This window comes from Carassius auratus, unplaced genomic scaffold, assembly GCF_003368295.1.
Source record: "Carassius auratus strain Wakin unplaced genomic scaffold, ASM336829v1 scaf_tig00214790, whole genome shotgun sequence".
Classification (NCBI taxonomy): Eukaryota; Metazoa; Chordata; class Actinopteri; order Cypriniformes; family Cyprinidae; genus Carassius; species Carassius auratus.
Genome location: NW_020527805.1, coordinates 144,633 through 163,792, shown reverse-complemented (window position 1 = coordinate 163,792; position 19,160 = coordinate 144,633). Strand labels below are relative to the sequence as shown.

The window sequence follows — 19,160 nt, the reverse complement described above, 5'->3', positions numbered from 1 at the left end:
TTTCATAGATTTGTAGAGTTATTAGAGTATAGAGTTAGAGAAATTGAGTTTTTTTTTTTTTTTACATTCTTTGGTCGAAGTTTTCAGATCGGCAATTCGGAGCCTGTTCGCGACTCTATTGATTCAGATCGGCACTTCGGAGCCTGTTCGCGACTCGGTTGATTCAGAACGGCACTTCGCAGCCTGTTCGCGACTCCGTTGATTCAGATCGGCACTTCGGAGCCTGTTCGCGACTCGGTTGATTCAGAACGGCACTTCGCAGCCTGTTCGCGACTCCGTTGATTCAGATCGGCACTTCGGAGCCTGTTCGCGACTCGGTTGATTCAGAACGGCACTTCGCAGCCTGTTCGCGACTCGGTTGATTCAGATCGGGACTTCGGAACCTGATCGCGACTCGGTTGATTCAGATCGGCACTTCGGAGCCTGTTCGCGACTCGGTTGATTCAGATCGACACTTCGGGAACCTGTTCGCGACTCGGTTGATTCAGATCGGGACATCGGAGCATGTTTGAGATTTTTTTAAATTCAGATCTGGACATCGAAGCAAGAAGTGTTTGTCAAACAGTTAACTGGTGATAAATGAATATTTGGACTTGAGGCTTTTTTAAAAAAAAATGATTCAGCATGTACATGGACCCACACACAAAGGTGGACACACTCTAGACTTAATCATCAGTAGAGCTCTATATATATATAGATTACATCTGGGGAGAAAAGAAAGGATGTGATGTTCAGAACATGGTAACTACAGTAATTATCAAATAGGGGAAGAGATGCACCCCGTTTGGCCAGTGGTGTTTTTACACCCCAGACAAGGTTTGAGAAGGAAAAAATCAGTATGAAAATATAATTATATTTTCCTTAAAATCTTCAGGCCTTATTATCATGTCATATATAACTGTGATGTTCTGTAACACAACAAACTTTAAAATACTTTGTTCTTACTGGTGAAAATCAGATGGTCATCTCTGTTTTCTCTCAGGTACATCACAGTGTAAGCTTCACAGTTAACATTACTCTCATCAGTGTAGTCCATATCAACAACAAAAATATATCTTGACTCCATATAGTGGTTATTTTGGAAAAAATCCCAGGTATTTTGAGCAGCAGGATTATAAAAAAAAAAAAAAACATGTGCTGATATAAAATAAAATGAGCCTATATAAAATTGCAAACATCTATCTTTCAGTACTTTTTTACTTAAGTACATAAAAAATTTAGTACTTTTGTACTTTCACTTGAGTAAAATTGAAAAAGGAGTACTTTTATTTTTACTGGAGTAATATTTTATTATACGTATCTGTACTTTTACTCAAGTACTTGATTTGTGTACTTCGTCCACCACTGTTGTTGATTTTGATTGCTTCTATTGTTCTCAATTATAATTATAATAATTAGCAAAGATGATTAATTTAGCGCTGTAAATGCGCGTGTGAGGGGCGGAGACGCGCCGCGGAGCGTCAGACACGAGTGAGGACCAAACACAGCAGAACGTTAGGAAACTTCACTCCTCTTATTATTTCTCTTTTACTATAGCGATTTATTTTTAGACACGTGATCTGAGTCTTTCATAGATTTGTAGAGTTATTAGAGTATAGAGTTAGAGAAATTGAGTTTTTTTTTTTTTTTACATTCTTTGGTCGAAGTTTTCAGATCGGCAATTCGGAGCCTGTTCGCGACTCTATTGATTCAGATCGGCACTTCGGAGCCTGTTCGCGACTCCGTTGATTCAGATCGGCACTTCGGAGCCTGTTCGCGACTCGGTTGATTCAGAACGGCACTTCGCAGCCTGTTCGCGACTCGGTTGATTCAGATCGGGACTTCGGAACCTGTTCGCGACTCGGTTGATTCAGATCGGCACTTCGGAGCATGTTCGCGACTCGGTTGATTCAGATCGGCACTTCGGAGCCTGTTCGCGACTCAGTTGATTCAGATCGGCACTTCGGAGCCTGTTCACGACTCGGTTGATTCAGATCGGCACTTCGGAGCCTGTTCGCGACTCGGTTGATTCAGATCGGCACTTCGGAGCCTGTTCGCGACTCGGTTGATTCAGATCGGCACTTCGGAGCCTGTTCGCGACTCGGTTGATTCAGATCGGCACTTCGGAGCCTGTTCGCGACTCGGTTTATTCAGAACGGCACTTCGCAGCCTGTTCGCGACTCGGTTGATTCAGATCGGCACTTCGGAGCCAGTTCGCGACTCGGTTGATTCAGATCGGCACTTCGGAGCCTGTTCGCGACTCAATATGTATATTGTTTGGATTAACTAGACGAGTAACGTTAGACAGACATGAATGTTTATTCATAACAGTACTGAAAATAAGTAAATATTGTAGCTGATGCTAAATGTCTATCTAACAAGCTTGCTGGTGCTAACTTGAGGTAAATTTTATAAATAATGTCCAAATATTTTTATTCAACCACCTATATATATATATATGTATATAGATTACATCTAGGGACAAAAGAAAGGATGTGATGTTCAGAACATGGTAACTAGTAATTATCAAAAAGGGGAAGAGATGCACCCCGTTTGGCCAGGGGTGTTTTTACACCACAGACAAGGTTTGAGAAGGAAAAAATCATTATGAAAATATAATTATATTTTCCTTAAAATGTTCTTCCTAACTTCAGGCCTTATTATAATGTCATCTATAACTGTGATGTTCTGTAAAACCACAAACTTTAAAACACTTTCACAGATCACAGATTCCAAAATAATATTTGGTAGCACAACTATTAATAGTTTTAATAATAAATCATCATATTTTCCTGATTTCTAAAGATCATGTGACACTGAAGACTGGAGGAATGATGCTGAAAATACAGCTGCACATCACAGAAATAGATTATATTTTAAAGGATATTAAAATAGAAACCATTATTTTATATATTTTATTTTGATAATTTAGAATTATTACTGAAATACAACCTTTTTTTGTTTCAAACAGTTCAATGAACAATAATAAATGAAGTACCTGGAGCTGACAATGAAGTAAATGTATAGTAATTAGCAAAGAGGATTAATTTAGCGCTGTAAACGCGCGTGTGAGGGGCGGAGACGCGCCGCAGAGCGTCAGATGCGCGTGAGGACCAAACACAGCAGAACGGTAGGAATCACTCCTCTTATTATTTCTCTTTTACTATAGCGATTTATTTTTAGACACGTGATCTGAGTCTTTCATAGATTTGTAGAGTTATTAGAGTATAGAGTTAGAGAAATTGAGTTTTTTTTTTTTTTTACATTCTTTGGTCGAAGTTTTCAGATCGGCAATTCGGAGCCTGTTCGCGACTCTATTGATTCAGATCGGCACTTCGGAGCCTGTTCGCGACTCCGTTGATTCAGATCGGCACTTCGGAGCCTGTTCGCGACTCGGTTGATTCAGAACGGCACTTCGCAGCCTGTTCGCGACTCCGTTGATTCAGATCGGCACTTCGGAGCCTGTTCGCGACTCGGTTGATTCAGAACGGCACTTCGCAGCCTGTTCGCGACTCGGTTGATTCAGATCGGGACTTCGGAACCTGATCGCGACTCGGTTGATTCAGATCGGCACTTCGGAGCCTGTTCGCGACTCGGTTGATTCAGTTCGACACTTCGGGAACCTGTTCGCGACTCGGTTGATTCAGATCGGGACATCGGAGCATGTTTGAGATTTTTTTAAATTCAGATCTGGACATCGAAGCAGGAAGTGTTTGTCAAACAGTTAATTGGTGATAAATGAATATTTGGACTTGAGGCTTTTTAAAAAACAATTGATTCAGCATGTACATGGACCCACACACAAAGGTGGACACACTCTAGACTTAATCATCAGTAGAGCTATATATATATATAGATTACATCTGGGGAGAAAAGAAAGGATGTGATGTTCAGAACATGGTAACTAGTAATTATCAAATATGGGAAGAGATGCACCCCGTTTGGCCAGTGGTGTTTTTACACCCCAGACAAGGTTTGAGAAGGAAAAAATCAGTATGAAAATATAATTATATTTTCCTTAAAATCTTCAGGCCTTATTATCATGTCATATATAACTGTGATGTTCTGTAACACAACAAACTTTAAAATACTTTGTTCTTACTGGTGAAAATCAGATGGTCATCTCTGTTTTCTCTCAGGTACATCACAGTGTAAGCTTCACAGTTAACATTACTCTCATCAGTGTAGTCCATATCAACAACAAAAATATATCTTGACTCCATATAGTGGTTATTTTGGAAAAAATCCCAGGTATTTTGAGCAGCAGGATTATAAAAAAAAAAAAAAAACATGTGCTGATATAAAATAAAATGAGCCTATATAAAATTGCAAACATCTATCTTTCAGTACTTTTTTACTTAAGTACATAAAAAATTTAGTACTTTTGTACTTTCACTTGAGTAAAATTGAAAAAGGAGTACTTTTATTTTTACTGGAGTAATATTTTATTATACGTATCTGTACTTTTACTCAAGTACTTGATTTGTGTACTTCGTCCACCACTGTTGTTGATTTTGATTGCTTCTATTGTTCTCAATTATAATTCACTTTGGATAAAAGCGTCTACTAAATGATTCATTGTAAATGTATATTCGGGTCAGTATGATAGGTTTACCCTCTAAAATCTGCTGTGTCTGCCCTAGTAGGGAACTTCTTCATAACATATGGAATGAGGACTAAACTAAGCATGAGTGAAGTAAATCAGATGATTTGTAACTTGGAAGTGTTTCAACTAACCCATGTCACTGCCTGGTCTCCACATACTGCTGACCAGTGAAAACACAATTAACATGACAAGCTGCACCTCAGAATGCATTTTAGATGGAAACATTGTGCATTGTGATCGAGTTTGTAGCTTATTTTAAATACCAGTAGTTTTAGCATTGCAGTTCTGTTGGTGACAGTTCAATAGGAAATCAGTTGAAACCATCCAGTCATCTCATACCATTTAAGTGAATCTTCAGTTGATTCCACACACGCATTAAATGTAAGTCCTTGAAAGCATGTAGTTTTCTAGCATATTTACTGTAACTTCTCATGTCAGTGCTATGACCTGTTGACAACAACAGTGGTTATACACATATATCTAATTGTTTGATCAAAATTATTGCTATAGGGACAATTTAATTGACACTGCATATTAGTAGGGACATGATTTTACAGTATATGGTCTTGTCCATTTGCCCCTCAATGTGGTGAAGTCATCCTGTACCCTTAGCAGAAAAACAGCAAATCGAGTTAATGCCAAAGAGCTCAATTTTGTTCTCATCTGACCACAGCACTTTCTTGTTCTTTTGTTTCCATTGTGTTCTTGTCACGAGCTACAATTAAAGTTAAAATGTCTGAACCAGGGTTAAGCTAAAACTATTAAAACATTTTCTATATGTTTCATTTAAATGATATGGCATCTTCATTTCACTGTCACTCTTACCTGCTTTATTCAACGTAGGGACAATTTTGTGTTCCACCCTCAGCAGAAAACACGCCTGGCCCTTTAAATCCCGCTCACTTAACAGACAGCCGCACCGACCAATCATAGCGCGTTATTCTGTAGGCGTATGCACCGCGCATTTGCAGACGTCATGTGGATCTACTGCGACCTAGTGATGGGAAGTTCGATTCTTTTCCGCGAACCGGTTCTTTCGGACGGTTCGATTCAATAAACCGGTTGAAAAAACCGGTTCATCGGTTCTTTCACGCTCGACGTAATGACGTCATTGGCGATGACGTAATGGCGTCACGTCTATCAAACATTCAAATATATAAAGTCAGTAATCATAACTTTAGTCAGTTAAAACCTCATAATCATGAAAAGTTTACATTTGAGTTTTGCAACAACACCTAAATAAAGTAACAGCAATAATGTGCATATGAGGATTTAAGTCTTGAAGATATAAAGTAAATAAATTAGGTGTCATCAGCGCAGAAACCATGATCCACTTACTAAACATAATCCATTGCGATGTATTTGTTATTAAATTAACTTACGTTTCGCCAGATTGCCCTTCATCCAAGCCCTCAAAATACCCGCTCATAACTACTAGTACAGAATCAGAATCAATCACCAAAAGAATCCCTTCGGTTCAGAGACATGCTGTGAGTCAGTTGGCTTCACGCTGAATCGCGCATGCGCAGTATCATCAGTTCATCGGTTCTCAATTCGGACGCGTCCGACAGAAACGATTCTCGGTTGAGTGTACTGATGATCCGAAAACCGATGCAACCGGTTCTTGACTCGAGAACGAGAATCGCTCTAACCGGCACGTGCTGCAGTTCAGTGTCATCAGCTGCTCTACTCGTGTTCATGTTCTGTTTACTACAAACTCAATTTGTGAATGTCATCATTAACTATAAATACAGTACAGATATCTCATAAATCATCCCTTATTCCTATTAAACATAAGAGTCTTTAGAGTCTTAATTATTGTCCAACTTCCCTGAAAACCCATTTGGCCTATACATTATATACAATATACAGATTGGAAACATTAATCTAAAAAAAATAATTAAAAAAAAAATCAAAATAAAATATAGTTACTTTATCACACTTTCCGATGTTTAACAAAATACTTACAAAATTACACGCATGCGCAGTATCATCAGTTCATCGGTTCTCAATTCGGACGCGTCCGACAGAAACGATTCTCGGTTGAGTGTACTGGTGATCCGAAAACCGAAGCAACCGGTTCTTGACTCGAGAACGAGAATCAGCTCATCGGTTCTCAAATCGGACGCGTCCGACAGAAACGATTCTCGGTTGAGTGTACTGGTGATCCGAACACCGAAGCAACCGGTTCTTGACTCGAGAACGAGAACTGCTCCAGCAGTGGGCGTGTTTGTTCATTATCTGGCTCGGCTCGGTGTTCATCTTCAGTTCGGTCTTCACAGCATTTCATTCAGTGTACTGTTTGAGTAAATGGATTACCCCGGGATATTGGTTTATTCTGACTCAGAGGGAGTGTCAGTCACGTTAAAAAAGTTAACAGCTTAAGTATTTTGTGGATTTATGCTTATTGGAGACGTGAACCGTTTCAAACGATTCAGTTCGATTTGGTGAACTGGTTCAACCGGTTCACTAAGAAGAACCGGTTAAATTGAACGATTCGTTCACGAATCGGCCATCACTACTGCGACCTACCTTTAGCTTAGCCTTTCAAACTCTTCCTTTATTTAACGTAGATCTGTTTGGGATCTTGCCTGTTCCGGTTGTAATTAAGAAGCTGGAGGTTAGTAACGCCGGACAGACAGTTGTGTAGGCTGACTTATCATCCGACAGGTTTATAGAGCTCTGTGTTGAGTGATAACGAGTGGATTTAATGCGTTAGCTCGAGCTGATCTAACGTTACAGGAGAAACAGCAGTCATGGGCTCCAGAGCTTCATCTTTACTCAGAGAAGAGGACATCGACGAAATCAAGAAAGAAACTGGATGTAAGTGGCGTTTTGGGGTGGATTAATAAAGGGTTTGGGTTATATCGATACCATTTACATCGCTAGAGAGTTATGGATTATGATGATGACACATGCGTTAATGTAACAAAGCTGTCTCATTGGGTAACGTTAGTTGTCATGAAGTAGTTTTAGGGAAGTGTTTTATGTCCTGTTTTGTGACATATGACTACACTCCATCTTTTAAACCGCATTTGTTCGTTCTTGTTTATGGATTATTGTGCTTGCAGTTTGTATGCACGCTTATTACTTGAGAAAAGGGAAAACAGTAGTTACAGTATCTAAGATTCCCTTCCTTATAGATTAATTAAATCTATCTATCTTTATGTGTGTGTGTGTGTGTGTGTGTGTGTGTGTATGTGTGTATATATATATATATATATATATATATATATATATATATATATATATATATATATATATATATATATATATATATATATGATTAGATTATTTGTTTGTCATTACTCAGACATTTACAATTACATTTATATTCTTTTTATATTTTGCATCTGTCAAACTTTTTTTTACCTTTAGCATCTATGGAATCTTCCCATTGCACAACAGGTTCTTCAGACTATTAAAATGTTCCTCACACTAATAGAAAAATGGTTCTATTGAAAACTGTTAGCTGAAATGTTATTAGGGTAACCCAAAATTGTTCTTCTATAACATCACTGATTGCGTTGATGAAAATAATTAGATTTTACCATTTACACCTGCCGCTGGATTAGAGGTTTACAAAATCTTGAATAATTGGTAAGAGGGTCAAGAAAAGCAGCATTTTCCAGTCTCTCAGTGCTTCGGCTTTCTGTACTGATGAACCACATGGAGAAAAACGTCCACCTCCACAATATCTAGAAATAGACTGGGGATATGGTTTATACATTATTGGGGCTGTATGGGTTATATGTTAGTCTTTATTTTGCAGACCACATAAACCAAGCTCAAAAGGTCCTTAAGCGGTCTGTTAGATTATTTTGAACAGCTGTTAATATTTCAACATTTCAAATACCAAGACTTGTACGCATGTGTTTACATGTTCCCTTTTTTGTTCTTGGCAGCCCAGATTTACTACATTCCTTTAAAGCCACATTAAGTGCTCTGCCTCTTGTAAAAAAAAAATATATATATTTATTTTTTCACTCTTGTCTGCCGGTGTGAAAACATACGGGGCAGAACCCAGGATGTCACTCTTTTTGTGGTTGGGTTTTAACTCTTGGCAGAACGTCACTGCGTGATTTCCTTCATCATGTGGGATGGTTCTGCATTCATTCACTTCATTTACTCTAAGCACTGCTGATCAAAGTCTGATGTGTTGTGGAAGATATTCCACTGATGTAGTCAGTAACTGGCTGTAATGCGGTAAAATGGGCTAACAATGGGTTATTTATACCACTTTCCAAGAATACATTCTCTTGCCAAAGCAGCTCTCCCCCATATCCCCCCCCCCCCCAGATGTTCCAGTTGTTTTTGTTTTGTTTAAGTTTCTTTGCTAAATTGTGTTGAAGTGAAGGGAAAGCAAAAATCCACCATCGTACAGCTCACCATCCAAATAAATGCAGTCCTCCAGTAAAGTATGGAGGGGGTATTATCCTGTTATGGGGGTGTTTCTCTTCAGCAGGGACTGGAGCACTTGTCAGGAATCAGGATAGAAGAAAAAATGGATGGGGTAAAATCTAAATCTTTAGGAAAATCTGCCAGAAGGTTGTCAATGGGAAGAAGGTTTACCTTCTGACATGACAATGACCCAAAACACACAGCAAAACTGAGCACACAGTGGTTGAAGGAGATGTCATTTGCATCTCCTAGTCAGAGCCCAGACTTAAACCCCATGAAAATCTGTGGAATGACTTTAAGACTGCGGTCCACAAACCGTCATCATCAAATAGTTTGTTTCAACGTTTAAGCTTGACAGATTGTGTGTCTAAATAGTTTTGTAAATCCTGTCTACACTGATCTCAAGTTGATAATAACTCTTCCTGTGATATACGATGCTCGCTATCTCTTGTCTTGTGTGTTAGGTCATGCTGATAAGCTTTCAGCCAGTACTGTCAGTCTTCTGATCACATCTGTGACTTGAATGTTTCGTGTCTTTAACCAGACCTTGCTGTGTTTGTGTGTTCCAGTCTCCCACAGTCAGATCACTCGCCTCTACAGCCGCTTTCACAGTCTCGATAAAGGAGAGAACGGAGCGCTCAGGTACCACATGCACTCTGTGTTAGATGAGTTGTTGGGTAATACTGAACTTTAACAGTGAGATGTTGAAATACCTTTGGCCCATGAGGAAGCAAAATATTACTCAAGCAGCTGGGTTATGTCTGCACGCTTGCTTTTAATGAACATCCTTTGAGTTTGATTGTAATTGGGCGCTCTGGTAAACATTCACAGTTCACGCCAGCCTCAGGCTTTGCAAGTTAATATGTTAAGGAATGACTAGATCAGTGTTTGAGTTTTGACTACCAGGAAAGTCTTGTTTCTTATTACACTGCTAAAAATACGACTTTTATTGTAAATATTCCTTGTAAAAGAGGAAACTCAAGGACAATTATGAAGCATGTATTTCCTTGTGCCAAATTGTTTGCGTAATGTCCTCTGTGTGTGTCCTCATAACCAGAGTGACCTCTGTACATACTATGAGTGTGATCGATCGAAGGTTGTTACAAGGATGATGAGAAAGCAGAGGCACAGTAGTGATGATTAAAACTCAGTGGTAAATGCAGCATCAGTAGTGCATTTATAGCTCATTTATCCCACAAATCCACAATTATTGCAATATGTTTTATTTTTGTGCATTTCAAAAAATAAAATAAATAAAAATAATATTCGGGTGAGGCAAAAAATAATATTCGGGTGAGCCAAAATAATTGGTTCTTTATTATTTAAAGAAAACTTTACTTCGATGACACAAAAACTATAGGGATGTGACGATTCACTCAACTCACAATACGATACGATTCATGATACGGTTTTCACCATACAATTTTCTCACAATTTTTTTAGCAAAATAAGATGACAAATTATAAATGTAAACTTTTCTTTTTATTATTTATAAACAAAATGCTGCACGTTTCTTTGTCAAATAATAAAACTAACAATTTTAAAACGAATACCAAGTCAAATCAATAAATAAATAATATAAATGAAATGTCATTTTCATATAAACAAAGGCTTTGTCTGTGCTCTTTCCATTTAAAATCAGAGCCAACCACTCCTTCTTTAATTACAATCCAAACAAAGATGATCAATACATGTCGCTTCGATTGTAATTAGATTGTACAGTTTCGAAAGTTTGAAGCAAAATAAGAATGATCTGACTTTATCTTTGTGAAACTTTACTACCTAAAACATATCTGCATGAAACAAAAACAGCAGACGGGCTGAATGAGACACGAATATCACTCTCTGACAGCAGGTGGCGCTTATGGAACAGCAGGAGATGATTGTCAAGATGATAATTTTGTGTGTATTTATTTGTCCATTCACACACAAGGAGACGTGAAAGAGGAATCAGTTCTGTGTTTGCACCAACACAGAACCAAATTGTACAAAATTGAATTCTTTGAATAAGTGCTTGAATGTTTAAATCAGCTAGACTTAGAAATACGTGCAAATGATCAACTACGATCCATTTCACACCTACACATGAGTGAACAATGTGAGTCAAGGACGATAGCCCCGGGATGTCAAGCTAGTGATTGTCGAGCCTTGTATTTAAAAACAAAAACAAACAAAAAAAACAAGCCAAACCACAAGTAGTTTGTCTGAGCTGTAAATTAGTGAATCTAGAGAAATTTTCGAACCTATACCATCATTCAAAATTTTGGGGTCTTTTTTTATTATTATTATTGGATTTTTTATTTATAAATACTATTATTCAGCAAGGATCATTACATTTATTAAAAGTGCCAGTAATGTTACAAAATATTTATATTTCAAATAAATGCTGTTCTTTTGTTTTGTTTTATTCAGCAAAGAATCCTGAAAAAAAATATGATGCAGCATAGTTGTTTTCAACATTGATGATAATACGAAATGTTTCTTGAACCGCAAATCGGCATATTAGAATGATTTCTGAAGGATCATGTGACTCTGAAGACTGGAGTAATGATACTGAAAATACAGCTTTGCCTCACTGAAATGAATTACATTTTACAACAAATTCAAATAGAAAACAGTTATTCTAAATTGTAAAAATATTTCTGATTATTCCAGATTATTTTACTGTATTTTTTATCAAAAATGCAGCCTTGTTGAGAATTATAGACTTCTTTCAAAAACAACCCCCCAAACTTTTGTATAGTAGTGTATAATTAACTTTGTTCTTGGAAACTGACACTTTTGTAAAGCATTTTTGTGGCATGTCTTATGACACTGAACTCATTCGGTTTACCAAATATGCTGAGGTCACAGTTTGTGTTCTTGTTATAATTGTTAGTTTTAAATGGCAACATCCTCAGATGATGGTTAGGTCAACAAACACCCTCAGCGAAACGCTTCATATAAAAACTTCAACAGTGTTGTTGACCAGCTGTATGTGTTGTGACCCTAAACATCCGTCAGACTGAGACAGAGACTCAAGCTCTTGTGTTTGAACAGTAAACAGTCTCAGGGTGAGGTGTGTGTCCTCTGAATGTGGTGTGTCCATGACCTTCCTTGTTCCTCTGAAGGTTACTCCCCGAAATAATCCGGTACTAAACTGCCTTTTGATTATTGTAATGTGATTAGAGTTCTAATAGAGCTGTCTGCACAGTAATCATATTCAGTATTGCTCATATCAGCCTTGTAAAAGGGTAGATGACAAAGCATCCTTTTAACATATCCCATTTTCACAGAATTAGGGATAGGCATTCCTGCTTTATTACACATTAAATGATCCAATGTCAAGTCGTATAATAACCCCTCCCTTTCTCTCTTTTCCTCCACCTCAGCCGAGAAGACTTCCAGAGGATTCCTGAGTTGGCCATAAATCCTCTTGGTGATCGGATAATAAATGCCTTCTTCCCAGAGGGGTGAGGATCTTCTCATAAGACTTTTGAAACATCAGACTGATCTTTTATTGCACCAGTACTGTATACACACAGATTTGATTGAATACTTCTTTTCAGCTTATACGACAAACAACAAGTGAACAACAATTTGCATAAATTAATGAAAAGGATGAAATAAAAGTCAATGGAAAAGAGAGACAAAATTGGTAATATTAAAAGAAGAAATATGTGTCTGTATAGCACACTAAAAGCAAAAAATTAATCACTCATTTTTTATTTATTTTTTGCATTGTGACATTGTTTTCATGACAAATAAGTTTTATTTATAAATGTATATTTACACACTACAGTCTTTTATGCTTACCAAGAGATTAGAAATGTCATTCCTGTCAATTCTGATCAATTTAATGTTTCCTAGCTCAATACAAATATTAATTTCTTTCAAAAACCTCAACCATTTTATTTTATTATTATTTTTTAATAACATTACATGAAAATGGTCATTAAAAATGATGAAAATGGTTAAGAGTGATGGAAATAATGTCACAATGCATTATGGTTTAAAAATATCAAAGTATCTTTCTTTTTTATGCAAAATAATTGTATTTAATTGTTTTGTTTTTTTTACTTTTGGGAGAAAATTCTTGATCGCTTTCATAAGATTCATCTGGATTTCTCAGAGGGTGTAGTTTCATTGTTTTTGTGAATTTTTGGCTGTAATAACATTACTGTATTATATAACGTTCAATAACTTCTGCAAACTCTATCATAACTCTGTAAAAACACAGAGCCTGTTGCATGAGTTATTGGTGTCTTCATGGTTTAATTTGGGTTCAAGTGTTTGAATGTTACCATGAGCTCAAATTCCCTAAAGTGTGAAAGAAACCATTGCGGTCATGTCAGTGAAAAACATCATTCTAAAGTAGGAGTCTAAAGTAGGACAGCAGTTTCCATATTTAGGTATCAGGGACCTGGTCTGGACACCAGATTTAAAGTCTCTCTCTCTCTCTCTCATTCTCATGCATCTCAGTGAGGATCAGGTGAACTTTAGGGGCTTCATGAGGACATTGGCTCATTTCCGTCCTGTGGAGGATAATGAGAAAAACAAAGACATGATATCTGGCGAGCCGCTCAACAGCAGGACCAACAAACTCCACTGTGAGTTCAACTCAAACACCTCATATTAATGTCAAGGTTTTGATTGTTTCCACAAAAATATTGTGCAGCACAACCATTGTCAATATTAATAATGACAAGACCAATGTTTCGTGAGCAGCAAATCAGCATGTCAGAATGATTTCTGAAGGACACTGAAGACTGGATTAATGTTGCTGAAAATTCAGCTTTGATCACAGAAATACATTTACAATATATTCAAATAGAAAAAAGGTCTTTTAAAATATTACAAAAATATAATGTTTACTGCATTTTAAGTAAAATAAATGCAGCCTTGGTGAGCCTTTACCAAGATTTCTTTGAAAAACAAAAAATCTTGCCGATTCCAGACTTTTGTAGCATAGTGTACATATGGTATATTTCTGCAAAGTGATTCACAGGATTGAATTGAACTTAATATGTCAAATGCCACTAAATTTAAAAAGTCTCAAGACAAGGAATGATTTCAAAACGCGTTTAGCGAAACATAATGGTCAAATACAATAGAAAATACAAATGTAAGAAATATTGACCAACCAGATATTATTAATGGTACAATCCATCATCATAGTAACTTCAAAACATTAAAAAGCAGGAGAAACGTCATTTCCGCTAAGGGAACTTGAACTGATCCTGGTAATGATGTTGTCAAAACCCTGTTCTCTGCTGCCAGGCCTTGCGATGTATCTCTGCATCTAGCATAAAGTGTTGCAACTTAAAAGCTTTTAATAATATTGTGATTCTCTCTTCTTTCTTTGCAGTCGCTTTCCAGTTGTATGACCTTGACAGAGACGACAAGATCTCCAGAGACGAGCTGCTGCAGGTAAGAGAATCATAGATGACCGAAGCGCTCTGATATGAGAGACAAAGGAATGTTCTGTACCCTCTGAACAATGAAGCACTGACTCGGCTGACCTTGCCATCTGAAACCAGCTGTTTATGTTCACAAAAGTGCCTCTGTTAGACTCGGAAACCCCATCGCAGCTGGATTTCAGTAGATCAGATTCAGGGGCTTTCAGGAATATGTTATTTTTTCCTTTACTTTCAAACATGGAAATAATTCAACTTTTTTTTTTTCTACAATTATATTTTAACCTGGATTTCTCTATGCTTTTGCATAGTACTAGATTTTTAAAGAAAACAAACCTATGAGACTGTTCGCAATTTTGCAATTATCATTCCAGTAGGTAATCTTTCCACAAGTCTGTGAAAATGCTTTTCCTTCTGCTGATTTCCTTTGGGGCATAATATTTAACTTAACATCCCTATATTTTTACCCTGTGAAGTTCAGACTTTCACTTTGCTGCACCTAAACAGGTTTGTTGTCCTCAATATAGGGTTTAAGTGTCCCAAGGTTTTTTTATTTATTTATTTGTTTTATTTTTTATAGCCTCTTTGCAAAGCTTCTATAAATTTTGATAGATTCAAAATATCTGAAAGATAGATCTATTGTTAAAAAATAAACTTTACAAGCATTATATAATGCAGTGTACGTTGCAACTTTGTTTCAGTAGATATGAACCTCGGGAGAAAAAGTTTGATTTGGCAGGAAACAAGTCATTTGTAAAAATGCATGCATAGAGAATTGTAGTCTAGTGTTGAGCCACTGGATGGCATCAAATAATTATGTAAAAAAAAAAAAAAGAAATTCCAACACTTACTCAGACTTGCTTGTTTCCTAGGTGCTGAGAATGATGGTAGGCGTGAATATTTCTGACGAGCAACTTGGAAGCATTGCAGACAGAACCATCCAGGAAGCTGACACTAACGGAGACATGTGTATCTCCTTCAGCGAGTTCACCAAGGTAATGAAGTGAATCCAAGATGTAGATGAGTTTGTTTCTTCATGGGAACACATTTGGAGAAATGTAGCATTCCATCACTTGCTCACCAGTGGATCCTCTGCAGTGAATGGGTGCCATCAGAATGAGAGACTAAACTAAAAATCCCATTCATCCACAAGTAATCTGCAAAACTCCAGTCCATTAATTAACATCTTGTAGTGAGAAGTGAGAAGTTGCCTGTTTGTAAGCAACAAATCCATCATAAATGTTTTAATATAAAACTGCTGCTGCTGGCAGTAAAAATGCTTCCTCCAGTGAAAAAGTCCATCTCTTGTTGTCCTGTCATAACAAAATCCACCAAATATTAGTTCAGAACTGTTTTCACTTGTAAACGGTGCTTGATATGTCTATATTTCTCTCCTGATTTGGACTAGATAATTTTTTCAATGGAGAAACAAAAATTATGGAAGTAATTGTATGAAGTTAAAACGATATAATGATGGATTTGTTTCTTACAAACACAGCTTTGGGCTTCACAGCACGTTAATTGTTGGACTGGATTTGTGTGGATTGTTGTTGTTTCGATTCTCATTCTGACGGCACCCATTCACTGCAGAGGATCCATTGGTCAGCCAGTGATAGAATGCTATTTTTTTTTTCTCTTTTGACTCAGGAAAGCAACAGGGTCAAAATGACATGAAAGTGATTAAATGATTCCAAAGTTTGTTTGGGAGTAGTTTATTGATTTTCAAAAACCCTATTTCATACCTCAGGTACTGGAAAAAGTGGATGTGGAACAGAAGATGAGCATCCGCTTCCTTCACTGAAAACCAAACGCGCTGTGAACTCTGATTGGAGCCCATCAGTGTCGATGGAGATAAGACACGCCCCTGACTCTTCTTTCTGTGGGCGGATACATCCTTTATAAACATGATTGTGTTGTCATGGTTACATTTGTTCCAATCACCTGTCACTCTTGAGTTGCTTTTGCATCAGAAGAGTGGGTACTCACATATGTTAAAATTATATTTATTCCAGCTGTGAAATCAGTTTATTAAAACTTTCCCAATGGGGAGGCTGTAATTGATATTGATACTGACGGGTGCTTCTTGTAATGTCCATTTAGTCACCTTCTTAAAGGGTTAGTTCAGCCAAAAATGAAAACTAAGCCATAAATTACTCACCCTGAAGTCATCTTTGGTGTATATGACTTTCTTCTTTTTAGACAAATTCAAAAATTGGATGACTCCAGGGTGAGTAATTTATGGCTTAATTTTTATTTTTGGCTGAACTGACCTTTTAAAGGCCAAATCTGATACTTCAGTAATTCACAATCTCGTTTCTAAGGAATTTCCATGATACACTTTCCTTATCACCTGAGAAAATGATATGTCGCCCTCAAAAATACCTCTCAAATCATTTTTTAGGGTGTTTTTTCTTCTTGTAAGTGATAATGATTGTAAGTCAACATGTAAGAGGGAGTGGAATGGTTTAGAAGAGATAAACAGAAGAAAATCAGGTCAGTTAAGTCTTTAAATTAAGTTATTCTACACGCCCATTTCTCTTTTAAATCATGTATGCATAGTCAAGTCTCAGATTAAATTATTTAGGGGGATGCGTGTAAACTAAGATCTGTTTGAGCATCCCAATTTGACCTGACTACGTTACCCGAAATACTAACCCTAAAACAGTAGAGGATGTGTTTCACACTAGCATTTTTGCGAATTGAAATTATGCACCTTTCATCTGTATCTTATTTTTTTGCCAGGCAGATGATAACATTTTAAGGATGGCCTCGAGATATAGAGGGACCAGAATATATTAGAAACTTGTGCTGCATGGACTTTTTTAATTTAGACTGGAAAACAAACATCTGGTTCACCCTTAGAATCTGCACAGCCAAACACCACTCTCTTCCTTCAGAAAAAGAAAAAATCTTTGCAATTCTCTTAATGTGCAGATATTACTCACTTCTCAGTTTCAGCTGTTGTTCATTCAGTCCAGTCAATTTCAAAACTAACCAGTGATTTAATGTTGGGTGTGATTTGTTCTATCTGACAAATGTTCTCAGAGTTAACATGCATCACATCCCTCCTAAATCACTGTGCTGTTCTGTCAGTTATTCATACTTAGGTCATTCAGGGTGGAAGCAACAATCTTGAATTTTAGCGCTTTTTGTCTTTGCTTTATATAAGAACAAAATCAAAGTTTTGTGCCTGTGTCCTTGCTGGATATAAACACTGATTATTTGATCAATGCTACAATTAAATCCGCGTGTCATTCACGGGTACTTGAATTTCTGCTGAGCTTCTTGCGGATTCTTGTTTTATGTACAGATTTCTTAAAGGGGACTTCGGATGCCCGTTTTCAACAAGTTGGTATAATTCTTGAGGGTCTTCATGAAATGTCTGTAACATGCCTTTGTTAAAATTCTTCCGTGGTTGTGTAAAGCAACACCCTTTTTCCTGGTCTCTGTTCAAAGTGACTCGTTTTGGTGCATGTCTCTTTAAATGATAATGAGCTACTGCTCACCCCGCCCTTCTCTTCCGTGGGACGTGTCCTCACAAGACACCAGAGTGTATATGTATAAGGCTCGGGGGGTGGTCTCACTCAAATAGCTTTATATCTACATAGAAACTAGGGATGTAATGATTAACCAAAAATCGATTCAAATATGTCACAATTCTAATTGGTTGAGATGCCAAAATAAATGTTGATACAATTGGAGTAGGAGTTTATGTGAATGTATCTCTGAAGGGAACTTTCTGTCTTTAGAAAAGTTTCCCTGGTATTTTCTTTTCGTCTAGCCTCTGAACAATTCATATGAAAGTAGTGCTGATAAGTTGAATTTCATTTGTTTACAGCGTTAACCCAGGAAACGCTGTATCATTGCAGTTCATAAGTACCACCTGCTGGCAGAGAGTGTATCTGCATCTCTCATCTGTCTTTACGCTCAAATGCGTTTTATGTAGTATAGTTTCATAAAACTAAACCTAGACCATTCTGTTTTTGATTAAAATTTTGAAATTATACAGTCTAACTTAGATTAAAAACTACTCATGCTACATGTATGCTGCATCCTTGTTTGGATCGTCATTAAAATCCAGTGGTTGCCTCGGATTTTTAAATGGAAAGAGCACAGACACAAAGCCTTAGTTTGTACATATTAAGAGATTTATTTTATTTGTGTAACTTGCTTTTTAAATTTCAATTTCGTTTTTTTAATATTTCAACTTCGCAAAGAAACGTGCAGCCTAATAAAACAATACCTTTTCATTTACTGTATAATGTCTTCAATCTCATTTTGTAAAGAAAATTAGAAATCGAATCGTGAGTTGAGTGAATCGTTACATCCCTGGTAGAAACTGGTTGGAAATTGAAACCGCTCACTGGATGATCGTTTCAGACTCAGACAGCCCATAACAAACTTTTCTGAGCTTGCAGACACTCCAGAAACCTAAATTAATGCAAAACGTCAAAAGGGAGTGAAAATTTAATCCTATGTCCCCTTTAAATAGGTCTTAAAATAAGCTTTCCTGAGAGCAAAAATGAAAGGAACTCATTAAGTGTAATAATTATGACATACACTTGAGATGTGGACTCTGTGATTAAGTCATGTATGGTTTTGATTCAAATAAAAAGTGCCATGATTCAAATAAATTGATTCAAATCAAATGTGCCATGATTCCCTGGTCTTTTGTGATGCAACTCCCTCTGGTGTGGTCTGCAGACTAAAACAAATTTGGAGAAATTGTGAAAACCGTTCCATGCCCAAAATGAAAGCAAGCATTCCTTGGATGTAAA

At 37.0% G+C, this 19,160-nt stretch overlaps 1 protein-coding gene across 1 annotated transcript; it reads left to right on the top strand.

The window, feature by feature from the left end:
• Positions 1 to 7,139: 7,139 nt before the first annotated feature.
• LOC113092941 (calcineurin B homologous protein 1) lies at positions 7,140 to 18,832 on the top strand. The gene is made up of 7 exons (XM_026258738.1): positions 7,140 to 7,408; positions 9,556 to 9,628; positions 12,358 to 12,438; positions 13,448 to 13,575; positions 14,334 to 14,395; positions 15,255 to 15,377; positions 16,130 to 18,832. The coding sequence occupies exons 1-7, from the start codon at positions 7,342 to 7,344 to the stop codon at positions 16,181 to 16,183; spliced, it is 588 nt and encodes a 195-aa protein (XP_026114523.1). The 5' UTR covers positions 7,140 to 7,341; the 3' UTR covers positions 16,184 to 18,832.
• The last annotated feature ends 328 nt before the right edge of the window (positions 18,833 to 19,160 follow it).